This window comes from Saccopteryx bilineata, chromosome 9 (assembly GCF_036850765.1).
Source record: "Saccopteryx bilineata isolate mSacBil1 chromosome 9, mSacBil1_pri_phased_curated, whole genome shotgun sequence".
Taxonomy (NCBI): domain Eukaryota; kingdom Metazoa; phylum Chordata; class Mammalia; order Chiroptera; family Emballonuridae; genus Saccopteryx; species Saccopteryx bilineata.
Genome location: NC_089498.1, coordinates 24,723,729 through 24,741,390, shown reverse-complemented (window position 1 = coordinate 24,741,390; position 17,662 = coordinate 24,723,729). Strand labels below are relative to the sequence as shown.

At 46.3% G+C, this 17,662-nt stretch overlaps 1 protein-coding gene across 4 annotated transcripts in view; it reads right to left on the bottom strand.

The window, feature by feature from the left end:
- The window catches only part of ZNRF1 (zinc and ring finger 1), a 121,070-nt gene extending 116,997 nt beyond the window's left edge, over positions 1-4,073 (bottom strand). For 2 of the 4 annotated variants that reach the window (XM_066244092.1, XM_066244093.1), the window contains exon 1: positions 2,981-4,073. In XM_066244092.1, coding sequence (XP_066100189.1) covers positions 2,981-3,404 — 424 coding nt within the window. In that variant the 5' untranslated portion in view covers positions 3,405-4,073. The remainder of the gene's footprint in view (positions 1-2,980) is intronic. The other 2 variants (XM_066244091.1, XM_066244090.1) reach the window with 2 other exon arrangements.
- Positions 4,074-17,662: the final 13,589 nt, after the last annotated feature.

Genomic DNA, 17,662 nt, shown 5'->3' with positions numbered 1-17,662 from the left:
GAGAAAGCAATCAATGAACAACTAAGGTGTCGCACGAAAAACTAATGATTGATACTTCTCATCTCTCTCCGTGCCTGTCTGTCTGTCCCTATCTATCCCTCTCTCTGACTCTCTCTGTCTCTGTAAAAAAAAAAAAAAAAAAGGTGCTTAAAAAAAAAAAGTGCTGGTACATTGGATAAAGCGTCAACCTGAACACTAAGGTTGTGGGTTTATAGCCCTGGGATTGCCTGGTCAAGGCACATATGGGAGTTCATGCTTCCTGCTCCTCCCTCATTCTCTCTCTCTCTCTCTCTTTCTCCTCTCTAAACTGAATAAATAAAATCTTTAAAAAAAAAAAAAAAAGAGTATTTGGAGGCCCTGGCTGGTTGGCTTTGCGTAGAGCATCAGCCTGGCATATGGATGGCCCAGGTTCAATTCCCAGTCAGGGCACACAGAAGAAGCACTCATCTGCTTCTCCACCCCTCCCCCTATCGCTTCTCTCTCTTTCTCTTTCTCTCTTTCTTTCTCTCTTTCTCTCTCTCTCTCTCTCTCTCTCCTCCCCTCTCCTTCTCTTCCCCTCCTGCAGCCATAGCTCAATTGGAGTGAGTTGGCCCCAGGCACGGAGAATGGCTCCATGGCCTCCACCTCAAGTACTAAAAAGAGCTCCTATGCTGAGCAATGGAGCAATGCCCCAGATGGGCAGAGCATCGCTCCCTACTGGGCTTGCTGGGTGGATCTGGGTCCAAGCGCATGCAGGAGTCTGTTTCTGCCTCCCCTCCTCTCACTGAATAAAAAAAAATAAAATAAAAAAAATAAAAAAAGAAATTAAGAGTATTTAGAAGTTCCTGAGGGTATTTAGTGAGCAGGGCCAGATATGCTTAATGTCTAGCAAAAGGAAAGATGGTCCTATAAAAAAAGTTATTACCCAGAACATTAAGAGCAGATCCCAACGCATGCCTTATAAACCCTAGCCCTGGCTAGGTAGCTCAGTTGGTTAGAGCATTGTCTCAATATGCTAAGGTTGTGGGTTCGATTCCTGGTCGAGACACACACAAGAATCAACCAACAAATCCATAAATAGGTGAAACAACAGGTGAATGTGTTTCTCTCTCTCTCAGAAAATAAATAAGTAAAACATTAATCCCTTAAGGGATTGATATGCTCCCACTTTGCCTGTATTCCTATGGTTCAGTGGCTCTTCCAATCCTCACAATTGGATGAGAAAAAAATATTAAGATTTCACAGCTGAGAAATCCAATTGCAAGCTTAGTATTCCAGCATGAAATCTGGTGATGGAGTGAGGAAAAAGAAGTTTCTAGTAAATGACAAGAAATTTTAGCAAACAGGAAACTCCTTTCTCAGACAAGCCTCTATGAGATTAATTTGTTTTATAACACATAAAATTCTGTTACTTCGGAAAACCTTTATAGTCTTTCGATTTAAAGTGAGATACTGCCCTGACCAAGAGCTTAGTTGGTTAGAGCATTGTCCCAATATGCCAAGGTTGCAGGTTCAATCGCCAGTCATGGCACCTACAAGAAATCAACCAATGAATGCATAAATAAGTGGAACAACAAAATCGATGTTCCTCTCTCTCACAAATCAATAAAAACTAAACAAATAAAATAAAAACAGATACTACTGATAGTTATTTTTAAAACTTAACCACATCATTTCACAAATACACCTGACTCTTTCTGGACCAAATTTTATAAGAAAGAGTTAACTTCAAGATATCTAAAGACAATCTAATGTCTAAAAGTGTCAAAGGCAGTCAAGCCTTGTATCTGATTCAGGGCAGAGTTTGATACAAGTCAGACAAGCTCCAATGATAGCAAGAGTCCTATTCATTCAGGTAGTAAAATATTATCCTAGCAACTAAAAAGCCACTTTCTAGTGTTACTTGTAATCAATCACTAGTCCTCCCCCCCCACCAAAAAAACCCCACACACTATCTCACAAATTAAAGTTCATAAAATTGAAAAAAAATTCTAGACTATTAAAAAAAACACGACCAATTAGTAAATAGCAGCCACACACCCCTTTTGACCAGTTTTCTTGAAGCCTAACCTGGTTTCTCAAGTAAGCTGAGCAGACAGACCTGTTTTCCTCTAGAAGCTCCTACCAGTAAGAGCCTGGGAAATCCTCCTCTAGCTTTTCGCTGGCCTGTCACCAGAAGTTCACATGAATTCATCCAGCTTCTTTGAATCCTCCTCTTCCCATCATTTACCAATAGCCTGGCAATAAAATCCCACCTCTTGGTTACAAAAAGATACAGATTACCTGGAAGATCAAGCATTTAGCATGGAGGAGAAGAAAAAAAGATGGAGGGATGTGAAAGTCATTGAGCCAAGCCTACTGCATGCAGCACGGGTGATCAGAGCCCTAGTCCTGCAAAGCATGGAAGGGAGGCTCCCTGGCTGGGCCTCCATTCAGCACGCCACACCTGTCTATGCCAGCAGCCTGATATTTGCTTCATTTTAAACAATTCAACAGGGTAGAAATCTGGGCACCCCTCTCTCCCAGCTAGAGAGAAAGCCCAAATTCAACCACCACTTGGCCCCAATTTTATTTCTTTTCACACTCTTTGTTTGTGAGACACCGCTGGGTCAAATTGGATCTCTGTCTGGTAAGGGTGAGGCAGGCACAATGCTGCAGTTACAGAAAGCACCGAGCCTGACTTGCTATAAGCCAGGCCAGATCTCTTCTCTTGAGGATGGTGATGACAATAAGTGGGGCTTCAATAGGCAGGCTTCACTCTGCCCATCCACAAGTGAACCAACGTCTGAAGTCCTTAAAACGCCCGGCTCCACAGCCTCGCAGAAAGCCTCTTTTCTAGAGGGTTTCCCACTCGTCCTTTGGCTTCGGGAACCAAGGGGACAACACACAGATCCACGTCGCACACTCTATCCAAACCTTCGCACACGCGTCCAATTTAGGGCGCTACGGCGCGCCCTCTTTTGCACTCCACCCTCCAGGCCTCCACCACCCGCCAACTCACCACTGTGCGAGCTGAACCACCTGGGTGCGATGTGCAGAGGTAGAGCATCCGCCAGCGAGGCTCGGGAGCCTAGGTACAGCATCCCGTCTCTATGGTGACCGCCGCCCGTCTCCTGGTAACCATTGCCTTGGGCATAGGTGGAATCCGACGTGGACCCTCCGCCGCCAGGCGCCCTTTCGGAGTCGCCGGTCCCACGGGAGGCGGAGGTGTAGAGGCCAAAGGGCACCCCGCCAGCCGTGCTGGGGTCCATGCCCATGCCCGCCACCGAGCTGACCGACCGGCTGCGCAGCCCCATGGCCCCGCCGCCCGCCCGGTAGTGCCCAAAGTGGGGCGCCCCTCCCGGCGGAGGCACGGCGCTGTCATCAGTGGAGACCCCCGGAAAGGGGCCCCGGGAACGGGCCGCCGTGCTCTGCTTGCCCCCCATGCTCGCCCGGGCCCCGATGGGGCGGGAACCTGGAGGCCGAGACCCTCCCCCACTTCTTAGCAGCGGGGGGAGGGTTGGGCGAGCATAAAGGGGAAGGGAGTCAAAAAGGAGATCGGGAGGCAAAAAACCAAAAAAAAAAAGGAAAAAAGAAAAAGAAAAGAAAACCCGTGGGGCGGAAGAGGCAGGCGGGCGGGGATCTCAAACTAAGAATTTGAAACGATCCAAGCCAAGCGCATGTTTCCCCTCAAGGTCCAAAGAGGCGCAGTCCCGCGCGGGCTCAGCGCGCCACGGGCGGCCCCCGGGCTCCAGAAAGCCGGGGGAGCCGCAGGGAAGGAAGGAGGGAGGCGGCGGGCGGGTGCGGGGAGGCGCAAGAGGAGGCCGCCGGCCGGACAGGAGGAGGCGGAGGAGGACTGGGGGCGCCGGACGTGTCCCCCGCCTCAGGACGCCGCGACCACGGACGGCGGCCCGAATCCTTCCAGGCCTCGGGCGGGCTGCGGCGCTGGGCGGCCAGGCGGAGCTCGGGAAGCCGCGGTCCGTTCGCGTCGCGCTCTCGCTCCAGCTGCTGCTGGCCCCGCCAGCCGCTCCGCCCCGCTTAGTCCCGGGCTGTGCTCGCCGGCGCTCCTCGCCGCCGAGGAGACAATGGAGGGCGGCAGAGCGCAGGCGCGGCCCGCGCCCCCTCCCCTTCCCCCCCGCCGGCTTAACCCCTTCGGCGCCCCTGCGGCGCTTGGCCGCTGACGCCCCGGAGGCCCCCACGTAGCCACCCAGCCCCCGCGGGCCTGTGACCTGAGTGGCCTGATGCACGGGGCGTCAGAAACAGAAGCTAGGCGTCTTTTCAAAGAAAGCCTTAAGTCCCTGCAAGTGGTTAATTATTCAGAGGGAACCACCTATGGGGGAGGGGCGGCGATGGTTCAAGGCGGTTGGGAAGGAAACATAAGGAAGACTGAAGATTACTAAAGACGCCTACCTACCTCTTGAGGGTCATTGGTCAAGCTCCCCTCCCAGCGCAAATTTGCCCCCACAGCACCCTCTGGTGGACGCTTTGTCGGTTCTTTAGGAGGTTCTCCCTCCAAGGACCCCTAAGATCAGGAAGCTTAACATTTGGGGGATTTTTAGTATTTGGGGATAAACAACGCCCTGGGGCATTTTTGAATTCATATTTTGCTGACAGCAGATCAGAACTTATTTTGGGCTTAAGTAAATGAGTAGTTACGTTAGCTAAAATGTGATCCTTAAAATATTGTGTAATAAAAGGTGAAAAGATACATAGAAATGGAATAATGCAGTTAGAACCGGTGATTTTAGAAACTCCCTAATCCAAGGAAGGTCTCCTGTTTCGTTTACCTTTTATCCTGGCATGCATCACAGGGCTGGGACACAATGGATAGTCAATAAGTATTTGTTGACCAAGTCTGCATTTTGCAACACATCCCTCTCACATGTTCTCCATTCATTCATTCTCTATGACTCAGTTCTGTCTATGAGCATCACCCAGTCTCTGGTGTAACTGACTTCCAAATAAAAGAGTAGAAACAGTGTGGACAAAAAAGGGGCGCTGTGGTAAATCTAAGAGAAAGTAACCTCACAGGGTGATCTGAACAGAAATCCCTAACTGGGCAGGTCATGATGAATAGTCACGTTAGTAAAAGTTTTATCTTTCCCTTAAGCAAGCCCTGTCCATTGTTTCTGTGCATCTACAATAGGTTAACACACCTTGGAAATGCCTCTTTTTCAGACCCCTTGAAGGAAGGTATAACCATCCTCAAGCGAGCACATAATGTTAACTACCCTGTACATTGCTTTCTGCCACCCTTATGTATTCTTCCTTATGTTTCCCCTTAATTCCAAATGTATAAGCTGCAAAACTCTTATTCTCCAGAGCATTTGAGATCTTGCTTCCTGGTAGTAATTGTCATCAGTTTGGCTGGAATACCTTTCTTTTTAAGTTTTATTTATTTATTTATTTATTGGTTTTAGAGAAAGAGGACGAATTAAAGATAAATTTGTTGTTTTACTTATTGTTTTACTTGTTTATGCATTCATTGGCTGACTCTTATTGAACTCACACCCTTGGCATATCAGGACGATGCTCTAACCAACTGACCTACTCTGCCAGAGCTCAAACACACAAAAATTGTCTAGTGTTTCTTTTTTATTTTTTTTAGGTTTTATTTATTCATTTTAGAGAGAGCAGAGAGAAAGGGGGGATTAGAGGAGCAGGAAGCATTACCTCATATTAGTTGCTTCCCGTATGTGCCTTGACCGGGCAAGTCCAGGGATTTGAACCAGTGACCTCAGTGCTACAGGTCAACACTTTATCCACTGTGCCACCACTGGTCAGGTAGTTTGGATGTTTCTTATGTCAACAAGGGTGTAGAGAAATATTTAAAGAAAACAAAAAAAAGAAAAGGAAAAAAATGAAGCTCAGTCTGTCATAGGTATTGATTGTCCCAGTGTGACTAACTTGGAATGAAACAGGAGGAAGGCTATTTGCAAGCATGGAGTGCTTGGGAGTAAGCAAAAAGCGCCACAGAAGGAAGTCAAGAGTTCTGTAGAGAAAATGAATGTAAATGAAAAAAAAAAAGTTCCAATACCCAAGAAATTATCTTTAAGTGCATAAATGAGAAATGTGTGCACACTTCAGATCCTAAGTGATCTAAAGAAAAACAAGAAAATTTATACTTAACCCAATTTCTTCCCTGAAGAAAGTCTATGGTAACAGAAAAGGGCTGGCTCAATACTGTGCAGAATAAAGAATACCAGACCCTTTAAAAGATCTCTATTGGGGAAATAGAGATCTCTATTAGGGAGATAAAAGCTTTCTTGTTTTTCTTAGATCACTCATTAGGATATTAGGTGTGCATAAATTTGTCATTTAGGCAGTTACAGATAATTTTTTGGATATTGGAACATTTTGACTTTTTTCTTACATTCTTTTTTTTTTTTTTTTTTTTTATGTGCCTTGACACGGGCCTTCAGCAGACCGAGTAACCCCTTGCTCAAGCCAGGGACGTTGGGCTCAAGCTGGTGAGCTTTTACTCAAACCAGATGAGCCCTCACTCAAGCTGGAGACCTCGAGATCTCAAACCTGGGTCTTCTGCATCCCAGTCCAACGCTCTATCCACTGCGCCACTGCCCGGTCAGGCTTTTTTCTTACATTCTTAAAATCAATATATTGTAACCATCTAACCAGCTGTTTTTTTTTGTTTTTTTTTACAGAGACAGAGCCAGACAGAGGGATAGACAGGGACAGACAGACAGGAACGAAGAGATGAGAAGCATCAAACATTAGTTTTTTGTTGCGCGTTGCAACACCTTAGTTGTTCATTGATTGCTTTCTCATATGTGTCTTGACCGCGGGCCTTCAGCAGACCGAGTAGCCCCTTGCTTGAGCCAGCGACCTTGGGTCCAAGCTGGTGAGCTTTGCTCAAACCAGATGAGCCTGCGCTCAAGCTGGCAACCTCAGGGTCTCGAACCTGGGTCCTCTGCATCCCAGTCTGACGCTCTATCCACTGCGCCACCGCCTGGTCAGGCCCAGCTTTTTGATTTACCTAGTCATTCAACACTTTTTAGTGTATTGAACAAAATATGCCCTGGCCATATAGATCAGTTGGTTAAGAGCATCGTCCCTGTAAAGCCAGTATACACGGCCACCATCGTGGCCATTCACATACAGGTTCGTATTAGATTTGGACAGATGGTAGTGAAACAATGGAGCCAAGAACTGGTGAGCTATCATCTTTAATCCTAGCTTGCACCCGGCGGGCAAGTAAAAACACACACTGGGCTCCAAAACCCATTCACATTCAGTGCTCACAAAGCTACTGACTTATCCGAGTTTCCTAGAATCAAAGGTTTCTAGCTCACCAGACTTATTCACCTCTCTGTTCCCCATCTCCTTTCTTCTCCCTGCACAAACTCTGCACAAACTGACTTCTCACTCAGGACTCCACCATCTTGGCTGCTTCTCCTGGCCTCCTCCACATTGCCTTTCTCTGCTCTCTCCTCTAATGCTAATCTCAGGAACCGAGAGAACAAGCTCCCGGTCTACCCCACTTTATAGTGCAGAAATCAAAACCCCTTTAATCCAATATACAAAATAGGGAAGTCTCTGATACAAAGTCCACCACACATCAAAAAGGTGGGAAAAGCTTAGTCCTAAAACCAAGCCCCAGGCTACAAGGATCCTGCCTGCCCACAGCCCAGCTCCAACACACATTAATATAATTACGCCCATTCCAAGCATAAGGGCAACTAATATCATCACCTGGGAGATGGGCTTCCATGTGGGCAGCACCATCTTTAACAAAGTGAGCATAATATATTTTCTCTGCCCAACAGTCCCAAAGTGCAGAGGTTGCCAGTTCGATCCCCAGTCAGGGCACATACAGGAACATATTGATATTCCTCTCTCTCTCTCTCTCTCTCTCTCTCCCTCTTTCTCTCCCTCTCCCTGACTCTCTCACTAAAATCAGTAAATAGAAAAATTAATTAAAACAAAATATGAGTATCTAATAAATGCCAGACATTGTAGTTAGTTCTGGGGTACAGTGGTGACCTAAATGGATGGAGAAGTCCCTATTCTCATAGAGATTTAGAAGAAGCACTTCATACCCAAGATGGCTAAATCAAAGAAAACAATAACAAGTGTTTGTTTGTGAGTTGTACAGAAATCGGAACCTTCTACCTTACTGACAGAATGTAAAATGGTATACCTGCTATGGAAAACAGTCTGGCAGTTTCTCAAAAAGATTAAACAGAGTTATCACATGACCCAGGAATTCTACTCTTAGGTATAGTCCTAAAGAAATGAAAATATATGTTCACAGGAAAACTTGTATATGAGTGTTCATAGCAGCATTATTCAAAATAGCTAAAAAAGTGGAAACAACCCAAATGACCATCAGCTGATAAATGAATAAAGCAAATATGGTATATCTATTTAATAGACTATTATTCTGCCATAAAAAGAAATAAAGTGCTAACAGGGAAAAAAAAGTGCTGATACATGCTACAACATGGATAAATCTTGAAAACATTATACTAAGTATAAGAAGCCAATCACAAAACACCACATATTCTGTTATTACATGTATATGAAATGTCCAGAATAGGCAAATCCATTGAGATAGAAATGTTCATGGCTGTCAGGGCCTAGGGGAAGGGGAAAATGTAGAATGACTGCTAATGTGCTAATGGTTTCCTTTTTTTGCAGTGGTGAAAAGTTCTGGAATTAAATAATGGTGATGGTTGCCAAACCTTGTGAATATACTAAAAACCACTGAATTATTCACTTAAATGTATGAATTTTATGGTATGTGAATTACAGTGTAATACACACACACACACACACACACACACACACACACACACACACACACACGTGCATGTGAAGTATTGAAGCAGGCAGGAACAATACAGTGTAAAACAGTGGTCCCCAACCCCGGACTGCAGACCGGTAGCGGTCCATGGGCCATTTGGTACTAGTCCGCAGAGAAAGAGTAAATAACTTACATTATTTCCATTTTATTTATATTTAAGTCTGAACAATGTTTTATTTTTAAAAAATGACCAGATTCCCTCTGTTACATCCGTCTAAGACTCACTCTTGACGCTTGTCTCGGTCACGTGATACATTTATCTGTCCCACTCTAAAGGCGGGTTGTTGTGCAGATAAAATATATTATGCTCACTTTGTTAAAGATAGCGCTGCCCACATAGAGGCCCATCGCCCAGGTGATATTAATGTGTGTTGGAGGCAGGCTGTGGGCAGGTAGGATCCTTGTAGCCTGGGGCTTGGTTTTAGGACTAAGCCTTTCCCACTCTTTTTGATGTGGTGATACAATCCCACCATGCCTCAGATAAGTGATTTTTGTATTAGAGACTTTCCTATTTGTATACTGGATTAAAGGTTTTGATTTCTACACTATAAAAAGGGGGGCAGACCTGGAGCTTGCCCTCTCGGTTCCTGAGATTAGCATTAGAGGAAAGAGCAGAGAAGAGAGCAGAGAGAGGCCATGTGGAGGAGGCCAGGAGAAGCAGCCAAGATGGTGGAGTCCTGAGTGAGAAGCCAGTTTGTGCAGAGTTTGTGCAGGGAGAAGAAAGGAGATGGGGAACAGAGAGGTGAATAAGTCTGGTGAGCTAGAAACTTTTGATTCTAGGAAACTCGGATAAGTCAGTACCTTTGTGAGCACTGAATGTGAGTGGGTTTTGGAGCCCAGTGTGTGTTTTTACTTGCCCGCCGGGTGCAAGCTAGGATTAAAGATGATGGCCCAACAGCTTTTGGCTCTTATTTCATTACCATCTGTCCGAATCCAATGCGAAACTGCATGTGAATGGCCACAATGGCGGCTCCTGGCTTCACACCGGTCCGTGAAAATATTGATATTTTCTGACATTAAACTGGTCTGTGGCCCAAAAAAGGTTGGGGACCACTGGTGTAAAAGATAAGCCTAGGAAAGGTGTCTAGCAAGTAACTGGCACTTAATAAATATTCATCGCGTGAATGAATGAATGATTAGGTGCTAGGAGAGTAAAACAGTGTGCTCTGATGGAAGGAGACAGGCACAAACACAATGATTCTAAGCTAAAACCAGACAGATAGGGACAGACCGGAAGGGAGAGAGATGAGAAACATCAATTCTTTGTTGCAGCTGTTTAGTTATGGATTGATTGCTTTCTCATATGTACCTTGACCTGGGTGAGGAGGAGGCTACAGCAGACCCAAGTGACCCCTTGCTCAAGCTAGCGACCTTGGGCTTAAGCTGGTGAGTCTTGCTCAAACCAGATGAGATCACGCTCAAGCTGGTGACCTCAGGGTTTCAAACCTGGGTCCTCTGCATCCCACTCCGACTTCCTATGCACTACGCCAGTGGTCCCCAACCTTTTTTGAGCCATGGACCTGTTTTTTTTTGTTTGTATTTATTTATTTATTGTATTTTTCTGAAGTTGGAAACGGGAAGGCAGTCAGACAGACTCCCGCATGCGCCCGACCGGGATCCACCTGGCATGCCCACCAGGGGACAATGCTCTGCCCATCTGGGGTGTTGCTCTGTTGAGACCAGAGCCATTCTAGCGCCTGAGACAGAGGCCATAGAGCCATTCTCAGTGCCCAGGCCAACCTTGCTCCAATGGAGCCCCGGCTGCGGGAGGGGAAGAAGAGAGACAGAGAGGAAGGAGGGGCTGTGGGGTGGAGAAGCAGAAGGGCGCTTCTCCTGTGTGCCCTGGCTGGGAATCGAACCCAGGACTCCTGTACGCTAGGCCGATGCTCTACCACTGAGCCAACTGGCCAGGGCCAACCATGGACCTGTTTAATGTCAGAAAATATTTTCTCGGACTGGCCTTTAGGGTGGGATGGATAAATGTATCACGTGACCGAGACAAGGGTCAAGAGTGAGTCTTAGATGTAACAAAGGGAATCTGCTCATTTTTAAAAAATAAAATATTGTTCAGACTTAAATATAAATAGAACAGAAATAATGTAAGTTATTTATTCTTTCTCTGCAGACCAGTACCAAATGGCCCACGGACCGGTACTGGTCCACGGCCCGGGGGTTGAGCACCACTGCACTACGCCACTGCCTGGTCAGGTTAAAACCTTGTTTAAAAACATAATTCGGGGCCCTGGCCGGTTGGCTCAGTGGTAGAGCGTCGGCCTGGTGTGCAGAAGTCCCGGGTTCAATTCCCGGCCAGGGCACACAGGAGAAGCGCCCATCTGCTTCTCCCCCTCTCCCCCTTTCCTTCCTCTCTCTCTCTTCCTCTCCCGCAGCCGAGGCTCCATTGGAGTAAAGATGGCCCAGGCGCTGGGGATGGCTCCTTGGCCTCTGCCCCAGGCGCTAGAGTGGCTCTGGTCGCGACAGAGCAACACCCCGGAGGGGCAGAGCATCGCCCCCTGGTGGGCGTGCTGGGTGGATCCCGGTCGGGCGCATGCGGGAGTCTGTCTGACTGTTTATTCCTGTTTCCAGCTTCAGAGAAATACAAAAAAACAAAACAAAACAAAAAAAAAACATAATTCGGCCTGACCAGGTGGTGGCGCAGTGGATAGAGCATCGGACTGGGATGCGGAGGACCCAGGTTCCAGACCCCTGAGATCGCCAGCTTGAGCACGGGCTCATCTGGTTTGAGCAAAGCTCACCAGCTTGGACTCAAGGTCGCTGGCTCAAGCAAGGGGTTACTCGGTCTGCTGTAACCCCATGGCAAAGGCACATATGAGAAAGCGATCAATGAATAACTAAGGTGTTGGTTGCAGTGAAAAACTGCTGATTGATGCTTCTCATCTCTCTCCATTCCTGTCTGTCTATCCCTCTCTCTGACTCTCTCTCTGTAAAAAAAAAAACCACCAAAAAAAAAAAACCAAAAAAAACACATAATTCGGCCTCACCAGGAGGTGGCGCAGTGGATAGAGCGTTGAACTGGGATGTGTTGGACCCAAGTTCAAGACCCCGAGGTTGCCAGCTTGAGCGTGCAAGCTCATCTGGTTTGAGCAAGGCTCACCAGCTTGAACCCAAGGTTGCTGGCTTGAGCAAGGGGTCACTCGGTCTGCTATAGCCCCCCGGTCAAGTCACATATGAGAAAGCAATCAATGAACAACTAAGAAACCACAATGAAGAATTGATGTTTCTCATCTCTCCCTTCCTGTCTGTCTGTTCCTATCTGTCCCTCTCTCTGACTCTCCCCCCCAAAAAAAAAAACCAAAAAACCCCATAATTCGACCAAGTAAATTTGAAAATCTAATAGGTTTACTAAAGAATGCATGAATGAACTGTATGAAATGAAAGGTTCCCAAAATTTTTTTCCATTAATGTGAGAGAGAGAAAAAAAAAGAGAGGGGGGAGAAGCATGGGCTTATTTACTAAAGTTGTTCCATTTAGTTGTGTATTCATTGATTGCTTCTCATACGTGCCCTGACCAGGCGTTAAACATGCGACCTTAGTGTACTAAGATGGCACTTTGTGCACTAAGCCACGTGGCCACGACCCAAAATGAAGGATTTTTATAAGCAGAAAGAGGGTGGGACTAAGAAGTTAAAAACAATGGATGAAGGTGGGACTAAAAAATTCAAAGGGTTCAGACCGTGGCCGGTTGGCTCAGCAGTAGAGTGTTGGCCTGGCGTGCGGGGGACCCAGGTTCGATTCCCGGCCGGGGCACATAGGAGAAGCGCCCATTTGCTTCTCCACCCCCCCCTCCTTCCTCTCTGTCTCTCTCTTCCCCTCCCGCAGCCAAGGCTCCATTGGAGCAAGGATGGCCCGGGTGCTGGGGATGGCTCCTTGGCCTCTGCCCCAGGTGCTAGAGTGGCTCTGGTCTCAGCAGAGCGACGCCCCGGAGGGGCAGAGCATCGCCCCCTGGTGGGCAAAGCTCCCCCCCGTGTGGGCGTGCCGGGTGGATTGCGGTCGGTCGCATGCGGGAGTCTCTCCCCGTTTCCAGCTTCAGAAAAATACAAAAAATAAAAATAAAAATAAAAATAAATAAATAAATGAGTAATCTTTAAAATAAAAATTCAAAGGGTTCAGGCAAGCAAACCTTCCCTTAGGAAAAGGCAGGGATATCTTATCACACAGATTACCTCACTAGTATTGATCAGGAAATTCCAGACTGATTGATTAAGATTATGCTTCTAGGAAAGGTTGAAACTGAAGTTAGAATCAGGTATTATTAAATCTAGGTTTGGTATCATGGGCTTTCAGCAGGAGTGATGGCCATTTGGGGTTTGTGGTTTTCTGTTTAACAACCTAAATGGTGAGCTGGACATTAGCCACAGAATGAGGTAGAAGGAGAGAACTGTGTTTTTTGGAAGAGAAGACAGTTCCAAGCAAAGGAAACGGCGTGTTTGAAGGCCTGAAGAACATGGCATCTTCAAGGAACTGAAGGATATGGTAGAACTACTATGAGAGAAGGTAGGAGTCAAAGATGAAGCTGGTCCTTGTTACATCCTAGGAGACAGGCCACAGCAGACACAAAGTGAATTTTATATGTTTTATTGCAGACCTGCACAGGGACTGCAGGCAACCCACGCAAGGGAGCACTGCAGCCCCCCAAACCTGCACAGGGACTGCAGGCAACCCACGCCTCCGAAGAGACTGGAGTACTGCAGCCACGAGCTTCTAAAATGGCTCCTTTTTATAGGGTGGCTATCTAGGGTGAGCAAGCATCATACAGAAGCTGATGTGGCTGTTAGTCATTGGCTAGGGAGGTTGTGCGCAGTTACGGGGGGGGGGTATTACTCAGTGGAGAATTTCAAACATAAACTTCTGATAAGGGTCTCTGACTCAATGCAGAATGTTGCTGAACTCTTTGTTCTCAGTGTCACAGGGACCTTGTACACTCTTGGCAGCCCCAGCATGTCAGTACTCCCTGAATCTAACAGTCCTCAGGGCAGACAGCAGCGTCCTGAGAACCATGGATCATATCCTGATGGGATGGGGAACAATGATTTTTTTTTTTAAATAAATTGTAAAGCCAGAAGCCAGGGCCAGGCCCACTATCACAGCAGCCCGGTCCATGCAGGTTCGCATTGGATTCGGACAGTCGGCAAAGAAACAACGGAGCCAAAAACTGGTGGGCCATAGTCTTTAATTCTAGCTTGCACCCGGCAGGCAAGTAAAAACACACACTGGGCTCCAAAACCCAATCACATTCAGTGCTCACAAAGCCACTGACTTATCCGAGTTTCCTAGAATCAAAGGTTTCTAGCTTACCAGCCTTATTCTCCTCTGTTCCCCATCTCCTTCCTTATCCCAGATACAAACTCTACACAAACTGGCATCTCACTCAGCACTCCACCATCTTGGCTGCTTCTCCTGGCCTCCTCCACATGGCCTCCTTCCGCTGCTGTCTCTACTCTCTCTGCTCTCTCATGCTAACCTCAGGAACCAAGAGCGCAAACTCTCTTTCCGCCCCCATTTTATATTGTAGCTTCACAACCTCTAATCCAATATACAAAATAGGGAAGTCTCCAATACAAAGTCACTTCTCTGAGGCATGATTGGATTGTACCACCCCACATCAAAAAGGGTGGGAAAGGCTTAATCCCAAAACCAAGCCCCAGGCTACAAGGATTCTCAACACACATTAATATCACCTGGGCGACTGCCTCCACGTGGGAGGCACCATCTTTAACAAAGTGAGCATAATACGTTTTATCTGCCCAACATAAATCTATTTATTTATTTATTTATTTATTCATTTTTTTAGAGAGGAGAGGGAGAGACAGAGAGAGAGAAGGGGGGGAGGAGCTGGAAGCATCAACTCCCATATGTGCCTTGACCAGGCAAGCCCAGGGTTTCGAACCGGCGACCTCAGCATTTCCAGGTCGATGCTTTATCCACTGCGCTACCACAGGTCAGGCCAGCAATGATGTTGTAAAGTACCGTACCTCCCTTCCGTGGGTTTATGTAGAGACATCAAGTCTAGATGAATTTTGAAGGGTTTTATTAAAAGGAGGAGATTTATTAATATGCAAGCCAAATATGACTAACACGGGGCATATCTGACCCAAATCATGTGGCCTCAAATATATCTCAGAGGCTGGTTATATACCCTTTGACCACATACAGGTTGGGGGGGGGGATACATGACAATCATTAACAAGCTGTTGGGCAGATAAAATATATTATGCTCACTTTGTTAAAGATGACGTTGCCCACGTGAGGCCATCGCCCAGGTGATATTAATGTGTGTTGAGAATCCTTGTAGCCTGGTTTTGGGATTAAGCCTTTCCCACCCTTTTTGATGTAGGGCGGTACAATCCTATCATGCCTCAGAAAGTGACTTTGTATTAGAGACTTCCCTATTTTGTATATTGGATTAGAGGTTGTGAAGCTACACTATAAAATAGGGGCAGAACAGGAGCTGGGGCGCTCTTGGTTCCTGGGATGATTAGCATGAGAGAGCAGAGAGAGATCATTTCAGAGAGCAGAAGGAGGCCACGTGGAGGAGGCCAGGAAAAGCAGCCAAGATGGTGGAGTGCTGAGTGAGATGCCAGTTTGTGTAGAGTTTGTATCTGGGATAAGGAAGGAGATGGGGAACTGAGGAGAATAAAGCTGGTGAGCTAGAAACCTTTGATTCTAGGAAACTCAGATAAGTCAGTGGCTTTGTGAGCACTGAGTGTGATTGGGTTTTGGAGCCCAGTGTGTATTTTTACTTGCCCGCCGGGTGCAAGCTAGAATTAAAAACTATGGTCCATCAGTTTTTGGCTCCGTTGTTTCTTTGCCGACTGTCCGAATCCAATGCGAACCTGCATGGACCGGGCTGCTATGATAGTGGGTCTGGCCCTGGCTACTGGCTTTACACAAGCTTATAACACTTGTCTAGGGGATTTAAAAAAAAACGTTAAAACTTTCAAGGTATGCGGAGGTTGCCGGTTCGAAACCCTGGGCTTGCTTGGTCAAGGCACATATGGGAGTTGATGCTTCCTGCTCCTCCCCCCTTTTCTCTCTCTCTCTCTCTCTCTCTCTCTCTCTCTCTCCCCCCCCTCCTCTCTATAATGAATAAATAAAATCTTTAAAAAAAAAACTTTTGAGGTAACACAATGGTGATGTCATTTTACATATCAAAATACATTCATAAACCTTATAGTGTCTATGTTTCCTCCTTTGCCTAGAGGTACACATTAATCTCAGGATTCCAGGAAGGGAGGGAGAGCTAAAATCAGTGTAGGGTGGTATGTAAATTTTGTCTCTTATTGAAAGGGAAAGAAAGTTCTTCAGATAACTTTAATCCTTTCAGAGAGCTAAAACAAAATGACCCAGTTGTCCTAGCAAGTCAAAAGATTTCTATATCCTTTTCCCTCCATTTTCCAAAGAAAGGACAGGACAGAAAGCCTGACTTTTCCTCTATAAAATGGCATTGCTGCCTGACCAGGCGGTGGCACAGTGGATAGAGCATTGGACTGGGATGCAGAAAGACCCAGGTTCAAGACCCCAGGATAGCCAGCTTGAGCATGGGCTCAACTGGCTTGAGCAAAAAAGCTCACCAGCTTGGACCCAAGGTCACTGGCTCGAGCGGGGGATTACTCAGTCTGCTGAAGGCCCTTGGTCATAGCACATATGAGAAAGCAATCAGTGAATAACTACGGTGTCACAACAAAAAACTGATGATTGATTGATGCTTCTCATCTCTCTCCATTCCTATCTCTGTCCCTATCTATCCCTCTATCTGACTCTCTCTCTGTCCCTGTAAAATAAATAAATAAATAAATATAATATAATAAAATGGCATTGCCAATACTAAGTTTTACAGTTCTTTGGTACCTTACCACATTCCCCACTGGTTTTATATCCTGAGTCAAATCCTTGACTTATTTTTAACGAGGTGCATGAGGCTGTTGAGTAGGAATATCAGCCTATAACATGCAACAGATATTTATCAGGTAGACTTGATGCTTTTATTAATAGTAATACAGTCTACTGAAGAAACAAATACTATTGATTTATTTCTTACAACCTGCACAAATTTTATGTAATTTATATAAATTCTTAATTTCATAAATGTTCTTCCTTTCTCTTTCGAAAGTGTTTTCATACCCTATACCTTTAGTTACTAAAATTATACAATTCCTTTTTTAGTCAAAATACTTTTTTTTTTCCTTTAAAAAAAAATTTTTTTTTTTTGTATTTTTCTGAAGCTGGAAATGGGAAAGCAGTCAGACAGACTTCAGTATGCGCCAAACCAAGATCCATCCGGCACACCCACCAGGGGGCGATGCTCTGCTCATCCGGGGTGTCGCTCTGCCACAATCAGAGCCATGCTAGCACCTGAGGCAGAGGCCACAGAGCCATCCTCAGCGCCCGGGCCATCTTTTGCTCCAATGGAGCCTTGGCTGTGGGAGGGGAAGAGAGACAGAGAGGAAGGAGAGGGGGAGGGGTGGAGAAGCAGATGGGCGCTTCTCCTGTGTGCCCTGGCTGGGAATCGAACCTGAGACTTCCACACGCCAGGCCGACGCTCTACCACTAAGCCAACTGGCCAGGGCCTCAAAATTCTTTTTATTCATTTTTTTTTAAAGAGGAGAGAGAGACAGAGAAGGAGAGGAGAGAGAGACAGAGAGAGACAAGGGGGGAGGAGCCGGAAGCATCAACTCCCATATGTGCCTTGACCAGGCAAGCCCAGGGTTTCGAACCGGCGACCTCAGCATTTCCAGGTCAACGCTTTATCCACTGCGCCACCACAGGTCAGGCCAGCCTCAAAATTCTTAAAAAATCTTGACCTTTAGTGACAACCAAGCTAGTTTTCTTTTACCTCTGCTTCCCTTCTTCCTCAAAGTCTGA